This window comes from Glycine max, chromosome 18 (assembly GCF_000004515.6).
Source record: "Glycine max cultivar Williams 82 chromosome 18, Glycine_max_v4.0, whole genome shotgun sequence".
Classification (NCBI taxonomy): Eukaryota; Viridiplantae; Streptophyta; class Magnoliopsida; order Fabales; family Fabaceae; genus Glycine; species Glycine max.
The window spans coordinates 53,916,273-53,938,502 of NC_038254.2; the positions used below are offsets into that span (position 1 = coordinate 53,916,273).

Genomic DNA, 22,230 nt, shown 5'->3' on the forward strand with positions numbered 1-22,230 from the left:
CTAGACTTATAAAGTCAGAAACAAAATGAAACACACTAGAAGGCAAAGACAAATTACAATTACTGCATGCAGCTATATGTAGCTTGTTTGGCTTCCTGAGAACATGGACTCAACTAGTTAATGACCACATCTAATGGTGCTAGGTGACGAATCCGGTTAAGAATGTGAAAAAATAATTCTAACTAATTCAAAATTCAATGGAATGTCTCTAAAAAAGATTAAGAGCAATGCTACCCATATATATATCTTCTACTATATGTTCTAACACGCTTTTATTATTTATTAAAGTTTATTATAAATATCAAAATTACAATTGTCGTTTATTAAATAAAGACTGAGTTTCCCACACAAATATCTACTCCCATCATCCTATTATAATTATTGTATAAAAAAAATTATTTTAAAATAATAGTCATTTTAAATTTTTAATATAAAATTAATTATCTTTTTTCAGTTATATCTCTTATAATATTAATATAAATAACAAAAAAATCAATTAAGAATAATATAAAATTAATTTTATAAAATTATTAATCTCTTTTATTTATTCATATATTATTTTTTCTTGATTTGTTACCCGATCTTTTTTTTAGATTAAGACAAAAATTGAAAACTTTTTCCATTTTTTTAATCATCGATTAGATTGATAAAAATTAAGAAGTCAGATTTTGGTGAAATTAATCACTTTACTTACCATTTTTACCTAAATTATAAGTAAAGAAGCAATAGGAATTAGAATAAACAGTGCAATAACAATAAATGCAAGAATATTTACTTCCATAATTTTTATTATGTTTTATTTCTCTTAAATTTCTAATAAAAAATTCAGGATTTAATCTCATAATAAGAAGACAATTATTTTAGGATGAAGAAAGTAACTTCTAATAAATTTGAATAGTAGAAAGTATTATTTTTTGCATCATTCTAGTTTGTTTTACAAGGTAAGAAAAAAATTAATAAATTGATGAAAAAAAAATTATAATTTTACAAAAATAACCTTATTAAAAGAATAGTACTAATATTATATTGAAAAATTAAAATAAAACTTGTTAGGGATATTAGTGAAAAAAAATTAATATTATTTTTAAATAAAACTTATTTGACTAACCTATTTATTTTTAAATAAAAAACTTTTTCCAAAACTATTATTTTTTTATGATTTTTAAAAATTGAAAATGATGATAATTAAATTTGTGTATCCAGAGTGTGAAACACATATAAAATTGATTATTAAAAAAATAAAAATTCAAACTTAATTATTAAATGTATATAAAGTGTAACAAATTAATTATACAGATAATTTAATAATAAATTAATTCTTAAATTTTATAATTTAATATTAAATTAATTTTTAAAAATTAAAATTTATTATAATATTATAACTTAACGTGATATAATGATATTATAAATTTAATGAGAAAATTAATTTATCATACATTTTACATATACAAGAACTAAATACATATTTTTTATTTTTTTTTAAAATTAATTTATTATCAGATGATATTTTTAAGGATTATTTTGATTATTTATGTTTATTTTAATTATTTTTTTCTTTTTTTAATCATGAAAGTGACAACAAACGAGGTGAGAGGTTTTCATTAATGGCAATACGACAAATAATTTAAACTTTTTGCAGGTTGACTTTGACAGCTTGTCTCACATCGCAGTCACGCCTGTCAATTGATTTTGATATGTCAATCATTTCGAACTTTAACAACAGGATTTTTTTCTCTCTTAAATTTTGTTTATTTTGACAATAATTTTTAAATAAAAAATTCAATCAATCATTATAATATATTACCTTTATTTCTTATAAAAAAGAAACTAAGGGAGTACTAAATTTGTATCAATGCATTGTATATTAATTATGTATTTTTTTAACATTAATTATTTAAAATTGACTAATTAAGTTAGATTCTCCAAACATCATTTGTTTACTTTTGATATTTTGCATCTAGATTCCTTCATCTTATCTATAATGTCCCAATAAACAGGAAGCTGATTGGAGCAAGATTCTTTAACAAAGCTTTCGAGGCAGCCAATGGGCAACTTGATCCATCTAACGAAACAGCACGTGATTTTGTGGGGCATGGAACCCATACTCTATCAACTGCAGGGGGAAATTTTGTCCCAGGAGCGAGTGTATTTGCCGTTGGCAATGGCACTGCAAAGGGTGGGTCACCAAGAGCTAGGGTTGCAGCTTACAAAGTGTGTTGGTCTCTTACTGATTCTGGAAATTGTTACGGGGCTGATGTGTTAGCTGCTATTGACCAAGCCATAGATGATGGCGTTGATATCATCAATCTTTCTGCTGGCGGAGGCTACGTTGTGAGTCCAGAAGGAGGAAAATTTACAGATGAGGTTTCCATTGGGGCATTACATGCAATTGCTAGAAACATACTTTTAGTTGCCTCTGCAGGGAATGATGGACCCACACCTGGAACTGTTCTCAATGTGGCTCCTTGGGTCTTCACAATTGCTGCTAGCACATTAGACAGAGACTTTAGCAGTAATTTAACCATCAACAATAGGCAGCAAATTACGGTATCTTCTAACTATTGGGTGACTTTGAAACTTGCTAAAATTATTTGTTTGTTATGGACATCTAGGTAAAAAATATTGCAATTAAGTTTTCATATCTTGAAATAAGTGGAAAAAAAATGTTAAATTATTTGAATATAAAAATGGTCATCATTGTCTTTCTATTTTTTCATTTTTACTTTTTTTTCCCTGGCATTGAAACGTAAGCTTAGATATAAAACGAAATAAAAATATAAAAATATAAATTTTACTATTATTATTATTTTCTTTCTCTTCAAACAAAGGAAATCTTAGTGTTATCGTTCTATTTCTATTATACGTACCAGGGAGCCAGTCTTTTCGTAACTTTGCCACCCAATCAAACCTTTTCTCTGATCCTTGCGACTGATGCTAAGCTTGCTAATGCGACATGTGGAGATGCGTAAGTAGAAGCTTTTCTACAAATTGAAACGCCTTGTTTTATTTTTATTTTTTTTGGCACAGAAACACCTTGTTAATTTACCAGTATAATTATTGAATATTTGTTCTTTATATGTATATTGTTGCATGCAGTGCATTTTGCAAGCCTGGAACACTTGATCCTGAAAAAGTAAAAGGGAAAATAGTGCGTTGTAGTAGAGATGGAAAAATAACATCCGTTGCCGAGGGTCAGGAAGCTCTATCTAATGGCGCCGTGGCAATGCTTTTGGGCAATCAAAATCAAAATGGGAGAACCCTTCTTGCAGAGCCTCATGTTTTGTCTACTGTGACCGACAGTGAAGGCATTCAAATCACAACGCCACCCAGATCGCAGAACCCTACGTAATTATATCTCCTCCTTTTAAAATTTGTTTAAATGACATCCCTACAAAAGAAGTGCTCCATTTTTTTTTATTTTATTTTCATATGTTCACATATGTACGTTTTATATATTTATCTTGCAGTGGGGACGAGGACGACATCCCTATAGAAACGGGTGCTACAATAAGAATGTCCCCAGCAAGAACATTATTTGGAATAAAGCCAGCTCCAGTTATGGCTTCATTTTCATCTAGAGGACCCAATAAGATTCAACCATCAATACTCAAGGTGCATATCCACGTTAATTATTATTGGATTTCTTATACAGAAATATTAGGAATATATTCTTTTAAAGTGCTTATATATTTTATTAGAAATTCTTAATTCTCTTATATTTCAGCCCGATGTGACTGCGCCTGGTGTGAACATACTTGCTGCCTATTCAGAATTGGCAAGTGCATCGAACTTGCTAGTAGACAATCGTCGAGGGTTTAAATTCAATGTATTACAAGGAACTTCTGTGTCTTGTCCTCATGTCGCTGGTATTGCTGGACTTATCAAAACACTTCATCCTAATTGGAGTCCTGCAGCTATTAAATCAGCGATCATGACCACAGGTAGGCATGACCACAGCTATTAAATCATCCTAATTGGAACTTCTATGTTTTGTCCATAGCTCTTTTTGAACTAAGTTATATCGTTTTTTTGTCGGATCATATCTATCTCTGGCGGAATCTTTAGTTGAATTCTTTTCTAACAAAATTTAAATTCAAAAATTTATTTATGATTATTTTATTTTATAAAAAAATTGATAAAAATGATTAAGATGATATATAAGTAAATTTAATAATTAGACTGATACAAAAAATATCATATATAAATTTAAAGTTTAAATATATTTTTATTTTAATTGAGTCCCATATAAAATAATAATTTTGTTTTTTATTATTGACATTTTTTTAATTTTTATTATAAAAAAATATAAATATAAATATTTATTAGGAATAAAATATATATTTAAATTTAAATTTAACAATGATGTAAAATTTGATTTAACTTATTTGATTTTAAATTAATTTCCTCATATGATTAAAAAATGAATTTCCTCCTCTTGTGTGTGGAATGTATTATGTGATATGAGAATGATATTCTTATTTTAATAATATAAACAAATTAAACGTGGATGATATAAAATAATCAAGATTAATTAAAACTTTAATTTATGATTACTTTAAAAAGTTATTTATATTTATCTTTTATTTTATTAACATGTTGGTTTGAATAAATAATGTTGGATCAAGTGGTCTTAAAATAATTAAGAAGGGAGAGTTGAATTAATTATTAATGTGTCTTGATTAATTAAAAAATATTTTTCTTAATATTATTAGATTCAATTAGGCTTTACTTCTAAGTTAAGAGAAAGTAAAGAATAGAAACAATAATTTAGACAAAAGTAAAACGAAAATAAAAAGTACATAGCGAAAAAGTAAAGAGTGTAGGAAAGAAGAAAACAAACACAAGTTTTTATACTAATTTGGCAACCACCTATGTCTACATCCAATCTGCAAGTAATTATCGGTTCTTGAGATTTTCTTTAACCTTGTAAAATCTTTTACAAGCAATGAGCTCCAAAGGATGTCTCCTTCTTTGTGCTCAATGTAAAATCAAGTGGATGTACGTTCCACTTGAACTGATTCACAAGAGATGTACCCTCTCTTGTTCTCAGTATTACAACTCAAGTAGATGTACGCTCTACTTGTAACATAAAGGATGTACGCTCCAATGTGTTAAAACAAAGATATCTTAGGCAGTTAGTCTTTTGAAATCTTTGTAGGGTGAAGCAAAAAATATTTTAGGCAGTTACTCTTTTGAAATCTTTTGTATAGAGGGAGGAGGAAAGAATCAAAACAATTATTAGACGGTTAGTTCTTTGAATTCTTTTGACAAGAGGGAGAATGAATGAATCAAAAGAATTCTCAGATGGTTAGTTATTTGAATACTTTTGGCTAAAGGGAAAAGGAATGAAGAAGAAGAATAACACAAGTTTTTTGCTAATGAACTTTTCTTGATAAAGAAAGTATTGAACAAAAATTCATAGAAATATGTTCAGAATATTTGAATGAAATTAGTTTTTAAAATTTTTGTCATAGTCACATATTTATAATCATTTGATGACTCAAGTTAAAGTTTGTGATTCTTGGTAATTTCTTCAAAATTAGTCATTTTAAAAGTTGTGACTTTCTTGAAAACTAATCACTGGTAATCGATTATCATCATAGTCTAATCGATTACATATCAATAGGTGTGACTTTTTATGTTTAAATTTGAAAACTAAAATGTTTAGAAACACTGGTAATCGATTACAAATATTGTGTAATCGATTACACAAGTTTGAAATTGTTTTATTAGAAGTTGTGACTCTTGAAATTTAAAATCTAACGTTTTAAAACACTGATAATCGATTACATGCTCATGATAATCAATTACAACTTTGTAAATCAGTTTAAAAAGAATGTTGATTACTGATAATCGATTATCGTCTTCTGATAATCGATTACCAGAGAGTAAAACTCTTGGTAAAAGAATTTTTTGTGAAAAATTCTCTTAAACAAAATTGTGCTATTCAATATTTTGAAAAACTTTTTTAATACTTATTTTAATTGAGTCTTCTCTTGATTCTTTACTTGAATCTTGATTTTTAATTGAATGATTATTTGATTCTTGAAACTTGCTTTGATTGAACGACTTTTTATTCTTAAAATTTACTTGATTCTTGATTCTTGACTTGAGTCTTTGACATCATCAAAATAAATTTGGAAAACATTATTTCCACGGAGATGATACCTTAAGTAACTTTTCAATTTTCACCATATAAAAATGTAGTTTATATTTCTATTTTTTTATTTCTTATTAAAAATTGTTTGGTAATAACTTATTCCTTATAATAATCGTGCTCTTACGACTTTATTTTTAGGCTGGGGAGCTCTTAAGACTTAATAATGAACTGTGTCTATGTGTGTTTCACGGATAAGTCATAATATATATATGTCTTTTTCTTTTTCTTTAATTTTCTGGCAAAATTTCAAAATTCTAACTTGTTATATCCTTGCAGCAACCACACTTGACAACACAAATAGGCCAATACAGGATGCGTTTGATGATAAAGTGGCAGATGCCTTTGCATATGGTTCAGGACATGTGCAACCGGAACTTGCGATAGATCCGGGACTTGTTTATGATCTATGCCTCGATGATTACTTGAACTTTTTGTGTGCTTCCGGATACGACCAACAACTCATCTCCGCACTCAATTTCAATGTCACATTCATTTGTAAAGGGTGTGACAGCGTAACAGACTTGAACTACCCTTCAATCACATTACCAAATCTTGGCCTAAAACCCTTAACCATTACTCGCACAGTCACAAATGTTGGACCACCAGCCACATACACTGCAAATGTCAACTCGCCTGCTGGATATACCATTGTCGTTGTGCCAAGATCCTTGACCTTCACGAAAATTGGTGAAAAGAAGAAATTCCAAGTTATTGTGCAGGCAAGCAGTGTAACTACGCGGGGAAAGTATGAATTCGGGGATTTGCGTTGGACAGATGGAAAGCATATAGTAAGGAGTCCTATTACAGTTAAGCGCAGATGAAAATTCCCCAATGGATTTGGTTTTTTTGTATTGTGTGGATGCATGTTTAGATATAAGCTAGTTTGACTCTATATATATACCTAGGATTTCATGTTATGACATGACTGTGTTGTTCCTTGGTTATTATGTGGTTGTTTGGTTATCCAGTATCATTGTATAATAAGACGGAAGTATATAAAAATGTTCAAATATTAATGTTAGACATATGTCACCATTTTATTTCATACCACACTTTCTCTCTTCCTTTGCATTTTGCAAACATTACCAGAAAAAATAATCTATATCTATGGATGCCTTTTGCCTACAACTAAATGATATAAGTAAAATTCAACGATTCATACTCAACATTGTTTAATTTGGTGTATCTAATGTTCATCAAAACTCTTCAGGAACCTTTAAAAGTAACAATTTCTCCATTATTCTCCTAAGGTTTCTTATCTTAAATGATTCTCTTTAGAAACATGTACTTAACACATCTCACAAGAAAAACTCACCGGGATCATATCTGAATAGTATTGAAATTGAATCCCTTAAGTTTTAAATTTAAATTGTTTAGAAAAAAAATATGATTAAGAGAAAAAATTTAACTAAATAATGATCAGTTATGTTCATGAAAATTAGTCATCATAATATAAAAAAGTAACCAGTGTAAATAATATTTAGCATCTTGCATTGAATTTATTTTGGATGTAGGCAGGTAAAAAAAAAATCTCAAAAATAGTATCTTAAAAAGCCAAACAGATTATTGACTCGGTTAACATACTAAATCATTAGTCGAATCACTATGCCATTAGTTAAAAACCGCCCGAGCCAATGTCTTTATATTATTTTTCGCATCTATATATATTAGTTTAAACAACTTTATCATTTGAGTTTTGAGGTAAAAAAAAATAACAAGTGACAGTAAACATAAAATATTTGAATAATTATCAATCCACAACGTGAATATTTGGCTGCTATCCTTTGATTTGCGACAGATCTCGATTGTTGAATTAATCTAACAGTTGGGAGATTAACTCTAATAACTATTACATTAATCAAATAGTCGAGATCATACTCTAGAGGATAGGGCAACTATGGAGGATTCAAGTTTGTCAACAAGTTGGTAATATTAGAGAAATCGTGTAGAATAGACAAGATAAAGACTCACTATAACAAAGAAATTTAGTTCATTTAATTTAGTAATGTGTTTGAGTTGTGGTAAAGCTCTTAATGCTTATTTGAGTTCATTTTTTAAGAATAAAAAAATTGCTAGAAATATATATCTTAAAAATTGAAATAGATAAAAAATATTTAACTATGTTTTACTCATTGTTTTGTAGAAGGAAAAAAAACTAAATATTTCATTAAAAAAGGAAAATGAAACTTTTAGGCTAAATTAGTAATTTGATTCCATTATATTTAATTTTTTTAATTAGATCCTTTTTGTAATAAGATAAATGTTTCAATTTAATTTTTTATTTTTCAAAAACGTTTGAACGTGTCCATTCCGTCTAATTTGATGTGGGCACCATTTGAATTTTTCAGGCTAAATTTTTAATTTTGTTTACCTTTAATTCTTGATTTACGATTTTGATTCATCTAATTTTCTTACAATATTAGCGTCATATTTTAGGAAATATTCAGTTTTAGTCTAATCCTCAATATTTCCATATGTTTATTTCTTTTATTTTTTTATGCATTTTAATTAACATTGACGATTGAAAATTAATATTTAATAACAAAAAATTAATTTAATCAATTAAAATATAAAAAATAAAAGACATAAATGTATGTAAAGTTGGACTAAAATTACAAATTTTTTAAAATTTTGAAAACTAATATATCACAAAAAAAATTAAAATAAAAAATAATAGGAGACCAAAATTATAATTTAGTCATTTTCTTTTATAAATTATTTGACACCTAATTGTCTGGGCCTCAATTGGATGGAAATGGCTATGTTAGAGTGTTTTTGAAAAATAAGACCCCATTTTGAACCTTTTATTAAAAGAATCATCAAATTAAATAAATAAAGAGAAGAGTAATATTTATTATTTATTCTTATACTTATTTAATTACTATTCATATTTAAATAATTTTCATTTATTAATATTCTGATTTAAATATTTTTTATTTAAAATATCCTTTTGTTTTGTAATTAATCAAATTAAAAATTCAGGAACTTTTATAAAATTTAATTAATAATAAATAAAATAGACACCTTATTGACTTGACTTAGTGCTTGGTGCTAGACTTTGAATAGTGTAGTGATGTCACTGTCACAGCCACATGATTGTTTTCTTTTTATAAGGATGTTCTTCTGTCACCAGTCACCACAATACACCTTCTTCTCCTTGAGTTACACTTGAATTATGGTGCTATCCATTGAGTTTCTTGGCCGCTACTGGATTCTTTTGGTGGTGTTTCTAACACACTCTTCACCCCAACTTGCTGCAGCCGAGAACAATGAAGCAAACGCACTTTTGAGGTGGAAAGACAACTTTGACAAGCCCAGCCAAAATCTCTTGTCAACATGGACAGGCTCTGATCCATGTAAATGGCAAGGAATTCAGTGTGATAATTCCAACTCCGTCTCCACCATAAATCTTCCAAATTATGGGTTGTCAGGTACACTCCACACTCTCAACTTCTCCTCATTCCCCAACCTCCTCAGCCTAAATATCTACAACAACTCCTTTTATGGTACCATACCCCCACAAATTGGTAACATGTCCAAACTAAATGTTTTGAATTTTTCTTTAAATCTTTTCCGTGGCTCCATCCCTCAAGAAATGTGGACACTAAGGAGTTTACGCGGCCTTGATCTTTCCCAATGTAGTGAACTAAGTGGAGAGATTCCTAATTCCATAGCAAACTTGTCCAACCTGTCATATCTTGATTTAAGTGTCTGCAATTTTTCTGGCCATATTCCTCCAGAGATTGGAAAGTTGAACAAGTTGGAGAATCTACGTATTTCACGGAATAAGCTTTTCGGTTCCATTCCTCCAGAAATTGGAATGTTGACAAATCTTAAGGATATTGATTTGGCAAGGAACGTTCTCTCTGGTACTCTCCCTGAAACAATAGGTAACATGAGTAATTTGAATCTGCTTCGTCTTTCCAATAACTCTTATTTATCTGGGCCAATTCCATCCTCCATATGGAACATGACTAACTTGACATTGCTCTACCTTGATAAAAACAACCTTTCTGGATCAATCCCTGCTTCCATAGAAAATTTGGCCAATTTAGAGCAACTTACAGTTGCTAACAACCACCTTTCTGGATCCATTCCTTCCACCATTGGAAATTTGACAAAGCTCATCAAGTTGTATTTAGGCATGAACAATCTTTCTGGATCAATTCCTCCCTCCATAGGAAATTTGATCCATCTGGATGCCCTTAGTCTCCAAGTAAACAATCTCTCCGGAACAATTCCTGCCACATTTGGAAATTTGAAAATGCTCATCGTTTTGGAATTGTCCACCAACAAACTTAATGGCAGCATTCCACAAGGCTTAACTAACATTACCAACTGGTACTCCTTGTTACTACATGAGAATGACTTCACAGGCCATTTACCACCTCAAGTTTGCTCTGCTGGGGCACTAGTGTACTTTAGTGCTTTTGGCAACCGTTTCACGGGTTCCGTGCCAAAAAGCTTAAAGAATTGCTCTAGTATTCAAAGAATAAGGCTGGAAGGAAACCAATTGGAAGGAGATATAGCACAAGATTTTGGTGTATATCCAAATTTGGAATACATTGATTTGAGCGACAACAAGTTTTACGGCCAAATTTCGCCAAACTGGGGTAAGTGCCCTAAGCTTGAGACCTTGAAGATATCTGGTAATAATATTTCTGGTGGTATACCAATAGAACTTGTTGAGGCAACCAACCTAGGCAAGCTTCACCTTTCTTCTAACCACTTGAATGGGAAGCTTCCAAAGGAATTAGGCAATATGAAATCCTTAATTGAACTCCAGCTTAGCAACAACCATCTTTCTGGAACCATTCCAAAGAAAATTGGATCACTGCAAAAGCTTGAAGATTTGGATCTTGGAGATAACCAGTTGAGTGGAACAATTCCAATAGAAGTCGTGGAATTACCCAAGTTACGGAATTTGAATTTGAGCAATAATAAAATAAATGGAAGTGTTCCCTTTGAGTTTCGCCAACCTCTTGAATCTCTTGATCTAAGTGGGAATTTGTTGAGTGGAACAATACCAAGACAGCTTGGAGAGGTGATGGGACTGAAATTGTTGAATCTGTCTCGCAATAATCTTTCTGGAGGTATTCCATCAAGTTTTGATGACATGTCTTGTTTGATTTCTGTCAACATATCATACAACCAGTTGGAAGGGCCACTTCCAAATAATAAAGCCTTTCTTAAGGCTCCAATTGAATCATTGAAAAATAACAAAGGCTTGTGTGGCAACGTCACTGGCTTGATGCTTTGCCCAACCATCAACAGCAACAAAAAAAGGCACAAGGGCATTCTACTGGCATTATGTATTATCTTGGGTGCTCTTGTTCTGGTATTATGTGGAGTGGGAGTTTCAATGTATATTCTTTTTTGGAAAGAAAGCAAGAAAGAAACCCATGCTAAAGAAAAACATCAATCAGAAAAAGCTCTGTCTGAAGAAGTGTTTTCCATATGGAGTCATGATGGCAAAATTATGTTTGAAAACATCATTGAAGCTACTGATAGCTTCAATGACAAGTATCTTATTGGAGTTGGAGGGCAAGGAAATGTTTACAAGGCTGAGTTGTCTTCAGATCAGGTTTATGCGGTGAAGAAACTTCATGTGGAAACCGATGGAGAGAGGCATAATTTTAAAGCATTTGAAAATGAAATTCAAGCCTTGACCGAAATCAGGCACCGTAACATTATAAAGCTATATGGATTTTGCTCACATTCACGGTTCTCATTTTTGGTCTACAAGTTCTTGGAAGGGGGTAGCTTGGATCAAGTACTAAGCAATGACACAAAAGCAGTTGCATTTGACTGGGAAAAGAGGGTGAATACTGTTAAAGGTGTGGCCAATGCTTTATCTTATATGCATCATGATTGCTCACCTCCAATAATTCATCGTGATATTTCTAGCAAGAATGTTCTTTTGGATTCACAATATGAAGCCCTTGTCTCTGATTTTGGGACAGCTAAGATTCTCAAGCCTGATTCTCACACTTGGACCACGTTTGCTGGCACGTTTGGGTATGCAGCTCCAGGTTAGTCCCCCCTTTTTGCTTCCATAGTAATATAGATAGAAATAATCACATATTTTGCAATTAATGTACACCACTTTTATATTCAAATTTTGTACAAACATTGTTCCCTTGTAGAGGAATTAAATAGACTAATCCGTAAGCAACAATTAGTATGCAAAATTGAAGTAAAAAGTGACATGTGCCAATACAAAATCCATTTAGAAAATATTAGTAGGAACTTGTAGCTTATACAAAAATCTATACACCGGTTTAGTGTAACTTTAAAACTTTCATTTATTGTAGAGCTTGCCCAGACTATGGAAGTAACTGAGAAATGTGATGTATTTAGTTTTGGAGTGCTTTCTCTTGAAATCATCACGGGGAAGCATCCAGGAGATCTCATTTCTTCATTGTTTTCTTCGTCTTCATCAGCAACAATGACTTTTAATTTGCTACTAATTGATGTGTTAGACCAAAGACTACCTCAACCTCTAAAATCAGTTGTCGGGGATGTCATTTTGGTTGCAAGCTTGGCATTTTCTTGCATAAGTGAAAATCCAAGTTCTCGCCCAACCATGGATCAGGTGTCTAAAAAGCTGATGGGGAAATCACCTTTAGCAGAACAGTTCCCTGCGATTAGACTTGGACAACTCTTCTAGAGCACCGAACTACTTAAATATTTTATTTTTCTTGTTTTTTTCTTTTCTTTGTAAACCCTTTATCCTTTATCTTATGTTGTAAGCATGTTTGTATTGTCATTGTAATATATCACCATGTATAAGTAACTACCGCAGCTAGACTTTCTTGTTCAAATAATAAGGGGATTGGAAGACTAATCTATGAATTTACTCCTACTATTTTTTGTCATTAGGTAATCGATTTTGGAAACCTTTTGTTTTTTTTTAGATACCATGGGTACTACAGAAGATTGAGTACTGCAAATTCTCTATCATTTTGGTCCATTCGTTTTTATCTTGTCTTTTAGGTAAATTTTCTCTGACTAATGCCTTTAACCTTTTCATCAAATTGTGTTCCTATTCCATTTTCATCCATCGGCTCCAAATGATGGACAATGTTTCGGGAAGTTGGTTGTGGCAATATTTTAATGCTATATATAGGAGCATGTCCGTTGCACCCACATTTGAAGATTGCGGACTTTGCCCTCCCACATCTCCATTACAATATTCTGAATTTGTATTTTTCATTAGAGCTGTTTAATTTTCTTGTTATCTTATTCTTCTAACTCTTTACTCTCAAATTTTACTTTTACAATTTATTGTCTCTTTTAGTTTTTTTATTGCTTATAAAGTGGGTATTTAACAACGCAAGTACAAAGTCACTCTTAAGAGTTTTTTTTTAATCTAAAATTTAACACGGAAACTTACAATTATTCACACATTTTTACTTAAGTAACTGACTTGGATACCTTAATTGATGGATAGGATAAGAATACGCATGGACTCTGATCATTTTTTTTTTATTTTAATCTTAACTATTAAGAGAGGAATGATTTTTAAACATTCTAAATTTTCAAATATATCAATAATACTTTTAATTTCTTTGTTACTTATTATATTTAAACATTCTAAATTTTAAGAGGTATTTTTTTTTGTCAACGCTGACTTGTTCTTTTTGCCAACGTTGATGGTGACTATTTTTTTTTAACATTGATTAGGGTTTTTTTGGTCAATATCGGTCAAGATTATTTTTTGAGTAACGTTGGTTAGGAATTTCTTGCTTAATGTCAATTGGATTTTTTTTGGTTGACCGTGACAAGGATTTTTGGCGAATGCTTGGAAGGATTTTTAGACGGACGTTAGCTATGGTTTTTTCATTCGACATCGGCAATTGTTATTTTTTGAGAGATGTTGGTTAGGATTTTTTTAATAGATAGTTCACTAGAGTAATTTTTGGCTGATCTTGACAAGATTTTTTGGACGACATTGACTAATGATATTTTTTAGTTGACATTAACCGTAAAATAGTCTTTATTGACATTGACTAAAAAACCTAACCAATAGAAAAAAAATTCATGGTTGATGTTGACCAAAAATCATTGTTAAAGTCGACCAAAGGTTAGCTTGTACAAATGTCGACCAAACAATCCTAGCTGATATTAACAAAAAAATAGCCTCATCAGACATTGATAAAAACAAATCATGGTAGACATCAATCAAAAAATATCATCAATTGATGTTATCCAAAAAAAAAAATTAGTTGGTGTCGACCAAAAAATAACTGACCAAATTCGATAAAAAAAAATCGTAGTTGGCATCGTCCGAAAAATAGAATCAGCTAGTGTTGGTTGAAAATATCACCAACTCACGTAGGTTGAAAAAGCTCTGGATGACATTGGCCAAAAAAATTATCCTAACCAAAGTCGGCCAAAAAAGAACTTAGTCAACATCGTCCGAAAAATACCATCGACATCGTCGATTGAAAAAACATCATCAGCCAATGTGGGACAAAAAAACTCTAATCGACATTGATCAATGTTTGCTAAAGAAATAGTATCGACCGATGATAACCGAAAAAAGTCATGGTTAGCATTGGTCAAAAATTGCCCACAAATTCTTTACTTATTAAGTTGGATCAATTTTAATCTATTAAATATTTTATAAGATTTTTAAAATAATAGATGGATCATTAATCATCCATAAAATTAAATAGATAAATTTGTATCCATCTATTTGTTTTATTTTTATGTAATGGATGGATTAATTGTGAATGGATTATGCATAAAGAAACTGATACGTATATGCAAGTTATAGAGGAGGTAGCAGATAAGAAGGTGCAAACAACAAAAGAGACAACAATCAGGATAGCAAAATACGGGGTGCAGGAAGAAAGGAAGCCCAAAAGGAAAGTTGCAAAACCCACTTACCTCAACGACTACGTGTGAGGAAGGATGAGGGTAGCCAACTTCTAGAAGATCCTTGGCTTGATCATGGTCTGCTAGTAGGGGATAGCTTCAACAATTATGTTATGGCAAATATTCTCTTAGGATCAATTCTGTTATTAGAGTATTATATACAGTGATGTAAATAACAAGCAAGGATCATAATGAAAATTACAAATTACCTCTCCCTCTCTCGTGTGCTTCTTTCCTTCCTTACTCTTCTTCCTGTTGGAGGTCTGGTTCCTCGAAAACCAGTTCATTACCCGTAACAATTTGGTGCTCTCGTTCTTTCTTCCATGGCCGATTCACCCAACCCCCCACACCTAGCTAATGTCCTCGCCCGTTTAGGAGACACCCTTTAAACCATGTCTCTGAAATTAAACGAAATCCTAACCCGCCTCGCTCCTGTTGCTTCACCCATAGCCAATCTCATACCCATTTCGTCCACTCTTACTCCTAGACCTGCAACCACACACAAAATGAAACTCGACATTCCATGTTTTGATGGCACAGAAACACTTGGTTGGATCTTTAAGATCAACCAATACTTTCAGTATCACAATACACCCGAAAAGGACCGCCTAACCATAGCCTCCTTTTACATGGAAGGCCGAGCTCTTGCTTGGTTCTAGTACATGACAAGCAATGCTCAATTTACATCGTGGCCGGCATTTCTACAGGCCTTGCAAACAAGGTTTGCACCATCTCAATATGATGACCCAACATGCACATTGTTTAAGCTAACACAGAAGGGAACAATAGCGGAATACCTGTCGAAGTTTGAGGACTTGGCGAACAGGATCATCAGGTTGCCGCCCCCCTTCCTCTTGGCTTGTTTCATCTCTGGCTTGTCCGCGGAGATTCGTCGCGAGGTACAAGCACACCAGCCCCTCATGCTGGTTCAGGCGGCCAGCCTGGCCCGTCTCCAAGAGGAGAAGCTCTCGGACCTTCGTCCGCCTTCTCAACCTCGTCCCCCACCACTTCCTCATTTGCAAGTGCGTTCCCCACCGTTACCTCTACTATTACCGTCACCTACTCGAAATCAGTCACCCTTTGTGCGTTGCTTGACACTGGACGAGCTCACCTCTGTCCGCCTTCTCAACCTCATCTTCGGCCACCGTGTCACGGTGCTCATTGACGGGGGAAGTACCCATAATTTTGTCCAACCTCAGATTGTCGCCCAATTGGGCTTACCTAGCCGAAAGATCGAGACACCTCAGCGTGTAATGGTTGGCAACAGCCAATACTTGGAATGCACCAGCCTTTGTGAAGTCGTCCCTGTCGACATTCAGGATCACTCTTTTACCCTCCATTTATACATTCTTCCTATTTCTGGCGCCAATGTTGTCTTTGGTGTATAGTGGCTTAAAACGCTGGGTCCTATGCTCACCAATTATAATACCTTATCTATGCAGTTCTTTTATGAGGACCGTCTTGTGATGCTATAGGGTGAGCATGCAACAGACTCAAACCTTCTTTCCCAGCACCAGTTTCGCCGGATGTTCCGTCATTAGTTAGATACATCGTACTTCCATATTACAATGTTATCTGAACCTGTTCCAAGTCCCTCCACCCCTGCACCACCACCAGAAGTTCAACACCTCCTCAATAAATTCAAGCTTCTCTTCAGGCAACCTCAGCCGTTACCCCCGGAGAGGACGACGGACCACCATATTCATCTTCTTCCTCATGCATTAATAGTGAATGTTCGTCCCTATCGTTACCTTCACTATCAAAAGCAAGAGATAGAAGCTCAGGTGGATTCTATGTTGCAGCAAGGGATCATTCAACCTAACACGAGCCCATTCTCGTCGCCGGTGTTGCTCGTTCGTAAGTCAGATGGCACGTGGCGGTTCTGCGTGGATTACCGTGCTCTGAATGCGATAACAATCAGAGATCGATTTCCCATACCCACTATTGATGAATTACTTGATGAATTAGGGGGCGCCCAATGTTTTTCGAAGCTCGATCTGTTGCAAGGGTACCATCAAATCAGAATGAGTTTAAGGTGATGTCGTTTGGGCTCTGCAATGCTCCCTCTTTGTTCCAGGCTACCATGAACATGCTCTTCCAGTCGTATCTCCGACAATTTATTATCGTCTTCTTTGACGATATCTTGATATACAGCTCCTCCTTCGAGGCTCACTTGCAACATCTAGAAACAGCTTTTCAAGTGTTACTAGACAATCAATTTTCTTTAAAACTAACCAAATGCTCCTTTGCACAACCTCAGGTGGAATACCTTGGCCACATGGTCTCGGGATAGGGGGTGGAGCCGATAGCTTTGAAGTTTGCCGCCATTCAACAATGGCCTCTGCCACGCTCTATCAAGGCCGTGAGAAGCTTCCTTGGGCTCGCCGAATTTTATAGGAAATTCATTCGGGGGTATGCGACTATTGTGGCTCCATTGGTAGTAGTCACTACTCTCGAATCCTTCCAGTGACCCCCAAGCTCAGATAGCTTTTGAAAACCTCAAACTCGCACTGTCTACGGCCCCTGTTTTAGCCTTACCAGACTTCACTGTGCCCTTCACCATCGAGACTGACGCGTCGGGAGTAGGGATGAGTGCGGTTCTTTCTCAAAAGGGGCATCCGATCGCCTTCTTCAGCAAGACGTTTCCCCCCAAACTCTTGGGTGCCTTAGCGTATGTTCGTGACTTATGTGCCATCACTACCACCGTTAAGAAGTGGAGGCAATACTTGCTTGGCCACCATTTTGTCATCATCACTGATCATAAGAGCTTAAAGGAACTGTTGACTCAGGTAATCCAGACACCTGAGCAACATATGTACTTGGCCAGGTTATTGGGATACGACTACGAGATTTAATACCGCTCCGACAGTCATAACCAAGCAGCTGATTCCTTGTCGCGCCTACCGAAATCTGACGCCTCTATGTCCATGATTCTATCCATACCATCATTGCTTTTTCTTGAAGAACTCCGCCACCAACTGGATGACAACTTTGAGTATTGCACTCTGCGTCAATCTCTGCGAGATAATCCTTCGCTACATCCCTAATTCACGCTCTCCCAGAACTTGGTGCTTCAATCTGCTTGAATTTGGTTACCACAGGATATTCCCATGATCCCTGTATTGCTTGCTGGGTATCACACAACCCCGACAGGGGGTCACGCCGGCATTACTAAGACCCTAGCACACATAACAGAGAATTTCCATTGGACAGGTCTACACGAAGATGTTAAAAGATTTGTGGCTAATTATGTGGATTGTCAAGTCACTAAATATGAAGCTCAAAAAATGGCAGGGTTATTATGCCCCTTGCCGGTGCCTTGCCGTCCATGGGAGGATTTGCCATTAGACTTCATCGTTGGGCTTCCACCATATCAAGGCAATACTACCATTTTGGTCGTTGTGGATCGCTTTTTCAAGGGAATTCACTTGGGCCTCCTTCCCACTGCTCATACGGCACACATGACTGCGTCTTTATTTGTCAACATCGTCGTCAAACTCCATGGGATCCCCAGAAGCTTTGTCTCCGATAGAGACCCCCTGTTCATCAGTCGTTTTTGGCAGGAACTCTTTCGTGCAAGTGGGACCTTGCTCCGTATGAGCTCTTCTTATCACCCACAAAGTGATGGGCAGACAGAAGTTCTGAATCGCGTCGTGGAACAGTACTTGAGGGCCTTTGTTCACCGCCGACCAAGCTTATGGGGCAAACTTCTGCCATGGGTCGAGTGGTCTCATAACACATCTTGGAATGCTGGCACTGGGGCAACGCCGTATGAAGTCACCTTCGGTAGAAAACCATTTAATTTTCCTGAGTACATTGCAGGGTCTTTAAACATCGTGGCGGTGGAAGAAATGTTGACTGATTGAGATGAAACTTTCCAAAGTATCAGGAACAAGCTCCTGAAGGCACAAGCAAAAATGAAGAAACAAGCTGATGAGAAACGGAGGGAGGTGCAATATAAGATTGGTGATTGGGTTCTCTTGAAATTGCGTCCTCGTCGACAGACGACCGCTAAAGGATCGAAGGCATTATCTGGCAAGCTGGCCCAACGTTACTATGGGCCCTTCCAAATCATAGAACGTCTGGTCCCAGTGGCCTATAAGTTGTAATTTCCAGAAGGGGTGAAGATACACCTTGTGTTTCAACTCTCTAAGATGAAACCATTCAAAGGAGCACCAGATAGCATGGCAGGGGTCGAGTTGCCCACTGATTGTCTCAATGATCAACCACTGGTGTATCCCTTAGCCATTCTGGACTACCGCAAAGCTTCACCAGAGGATCCTTGGGAGGTGCTAATCCAGTGGAATGGACTTTCTCCTGATGATACTTCATGGGAGAGCTGGACACACTTATGCGAAAATTACCACCTTGAGGACAAGGTGGTTTTGCAAGCGCCAACGGATGATACGAATATGCAAGTTACAGAGGAGGCAACAGATAAGAAGGTGCAAACAACAAAGGAGACAACAATCAGGATAGCAAAATAGGGGGTGCAGGAAGAAAGGAAGCCCAAAAGGAAAGTTGCAAAACCCACTTACCTCAACGACTACGTGTGAGGAAGGATGAGGGTAGCCAACTTCTAGAAGATCCTTGGCTTGATCATGGTCTGCTAGCAAGGGACAACTTGAGCAATTATGTTATGGCAAATATTCTCTTTGGATCAATTCTGTTATTAGAGTATTATATATAGTGATGTAAATAACAAGCAAGGATCATAATGAAAATTACAAATTACCTCTCCCTCTCTTGCGTGCTTCTTTCCTTCCTTACTCTTCTTCCTGCTGGAGGTCTGGTTCCTCGAAACTGTGGTGGCAGCAGAGGCCAAAGAAACCATTTTGGAAAAGCAAACAACTTGGGGTGAAGGGTGTATTAGAAAGACCAAAAGAATCTGCCAGCAGGCTAGAATCTTGATGGATACCATGATACACGTATTACAGGATTTTTGGGCTTCAAGAATACAATCAGAGGTTGCAGATTCTTGCAAGTGAATGGTGTATTGTGGTGAGGACATGCAAGAATTGGAGCTAGGACACGCTTATAAAGGAATAATCAATTATCACGAATGGGGCACCCTGTGACATGATCACACTTTTCAAAGTCTAGCACCAAGCCAGAAAAGATTTATGAACAAGGTTTCCTAAAAGTAAAGATACCTTATCCAAAGGTTGTGTCTTCCCACTTGACTCACTTTAACGTTGTGCTGGAAAAATCTATCTATATTTATAAATATTAATTCAAGTGAGAGAATTTATGTTATAGCAAGTTGAGAACTGAAAGTTTGTGATAAATGATGTGCGTGATATTTTCCAACTGAGGTGACTTGAAATTTTGAAAAACAATTTATTGGTGTTTAATCAATGGGTTTTTAGGAGTCATTTCTCACACTATAAATAAACATTTTAAAGAAGAAAGCAACCTCCCCAACTTGAAGAGGAAGTTGACCTCACTGCTTGTTAGAGATTACTTCAAGTTTTCAAAAATTAAACATCCATCCTAAAGAAAGCTAAAATTACAAAAATTGTACTAAAATCTATTTTACTTTTTAAATTTGATTATTTAAAATATATTTTGTGAAATAATTGAAAACATCTCATATGTCTAGCAACTGTATTATAATTGAGTTTTTTTAAATGAAAGTGAAAAAGGAAGTTACACAATGATAATTTGATTTTTCATTGTACTACTAAATAGTAAAAATAAAATTTGTTTCTTTGTTTTTATATAAAAAAAAGAATAATTAACTGTGACACGGCATTCCCCCGATTGGATGGGAGCAAACGCTTGTGAAAAGATTGTTTGGATTTTAAATAAAAACTATTTCAATAAAAAAAATAGTAATAAATAATGAGATGAGAATACATACTCCTGTTTCACCAACAAAACTCCTTTTTCATATTTCAAATTGCTTTGAAGAAAAGCATGTACTGCTTTGGAAAAGGGTTGATGTTACTCGTCTGAAGTCAGGTCTCAACGAGACACATATTGATAAAATAGAAATTAACAAAGAAGACTATAAAGAAAGACCCAATAAAGATAGAACTTGAGATATCGATCCACTCATAACTGTGTGATTTAAAATATTTGTTTTTGAGTTTTTTTCTTTGTGTGTTTTCTTTTCAAAACGAAGAGTAGGAATTAGCTAAATATTTTTAATTATTTCAATTTTGAAGATATGTATATTTTAGGTGAATCTCTGTATCTTGCCAATTCCCGTACGGTGTCTATTGTATTACTAACTTGTTGATAAACTCGTGCTTTTTGATAAATCGAACAACTATCTGAGTTAATCTCTCCATTGTCAGATTAATCAACAGTTGACATCTAGCTACAGAAATCAGGACGACTCCAAAACTTCCTTCAGTTTTTTGTTTTTAATTATCTCTCCTTCGTTTTCTCTTCAGAAATGTCTAGTATGAGAGAGAAAAACACAAGTTTTTGTGGGTCTCTCGAACATTAAGAGTTCCACTAACAGAAGAGCATCCAATTCCATACACATGAGATGACTCTACACTTTTGAAAGTCTTGCACAAAGATAACACATTTATAAACTGAACTTTCCTAAAGACATCTTTTTTCAATATTTGTAATTTTTTAAGCCCTCCACCTCTCAAACAAATTGCTAGCAATTCTTAGAATCCAACTGAAGACATACCTGAGACACAAGGAAGCAGCGAGCCCAGTGATGTCAAGACCAGCCGGGAGAGGCCCAAACGAAGCACCAAACGTCCTACGTATTTGGATCAGTATACCTGAGTATATGTAATAGTATAGAACTTAGTTACAGATATTTCCATTCTGTTAAAATCAAATCTGTTACGAAATTGTTAGGCAATCAGTAGTGCAATTGTGAGTATAAAATCGTGCGTGCAATTCTGTTAGCTTAGCTCACCAATTGTATTTAAATAAGATTGCAAGGGATGGAAAGGTAAGAAAAATCATTTGGCTTATCTGTTAGTGTAGCAAGGAGGCCTCCTTGACCTCGAATCCAAGGATCCAAATCCCTCTCGTCTCTATCACAAATCGTGTTCACAATTGGCATTACTTTAAAGAAAAAAAAAGCAATGCTTTAAAGAAAGGCAATTATTGTGTATATGCTTTAGAAGATGGGTACACTACTCAAGTCTATATTTTAGATAGGTAGATAAATAGATAGTCTCATTAAATATTTTTATGTTTGTATCTTAAAT

General features: G+C 34.4%; 2 protein-coding genes and 1 long non-coding RNA gene across 9 annotated transcripts in view; 2 read left to right on the forward strand and 1 right to left on the reverse strand.

Annotated features, from left to right (window-relative positions):
- Window positions 1-22,230, forward strand: part of LOC100811937 (subtilisin-like protease Glyma18g48580) — a 46,830-nt gene that overhangs the window by 2,991 nt on the left and 21,609 nt on the right. Inside the window, exons 6-11 of one of the 2 annotated variants that reach the window (XM_041012161.1) lie at window positions 1,998-2,547; window positions 2,871-2,965; window positions 3,097-3,345; window positions 3,468-3,612; window positions 3,725-3,941; window positions 6,437-6,997. In XM_041012161.1, the coding sequence (XP_040868095.1) occupies window positions 1,998-2,547; window positions 2,871-2,965; window positions 3,097-3,345; window positions 3,468-3,612; window positions 3,725-3,941; window positions 6,437-6,981 (1,801 nt within the window). In that variant the 3' untranslated portion in view covers window positions 6,982-6,997. Of the gene's footprint in view, window positions 1-1,997; window positions 2,548-2,870; window positions 2,966-3,096; window positions 3,346-3,467; window positions 3,613-3,724; window positions 3,942-6,436; window positions 7,182-22,230 lie in introns of those variants that run through there. The other variant, XM_006602802.3, reaches the window with a different exon arrangement.
- On the forward strand, window positions 9,143-13,038 carry LOC100812486 (MDIS1-interacting receptor like kinase 2). Its single transcript, XM_006602809.4, has 2 exons — window positions 9,143-12,192; window positions 12,475-13,038. The coding sequence occupies exons 1-2, from the start codon at window positions 9,336-9,338 to the stop codon at window positions 12,828-12,830; spliced, it is 3,213 nt and encodes a 1,070-aa protein (XP_006602872.1). The 5' UTR covers window positions 9,143-9,335; the 3' UTR covers window positions 12,831-13,038.
- Window positions 12,851-22,069, reverse strand: LOC121174041 (uncharacterized). Of its 6 annotated transcripts, XR_005889741.1 has the most exons (4): window positions 21,696-22,069; window positions 20,197-20,257; window positions 19,779-20,115; window positions 12,851-19,649 (listed from the first exon to the last, which is right to left on the reverse strand). It is a non-coding gene; the product is annotated as an uncharacterized lncRNA (long non-coding RNA). The 6 variants fall into 6 exon arrangements; XR_005889739.1 differs by having other exon boundaries at window positions 19,779-20,257; XR_005889740.1 differs by lacking the exon at window positions 21,696-22,069 and having other exon boundaries at window positions 20,197-21,685.

What these genes read in the sequence shown, in the direction of transcription:
- LOC100812486 (XM_006602809.4), top strand. Translation starts at nt 9,336, where the DNA reads ATGGTGCTATCCATTGAGTTTCTTGGCCGCTACTGGATTCTTTTGGTG. An exon ending in GTTTGGGTATGCAGCTCCAG is followed by an intron (nt 12,193 to 12,474) that starts GTTAGTCCCCCC and finishes CATTTATTGTAG; the next exon opens with AGCTTGCCCAGACTATGGAA.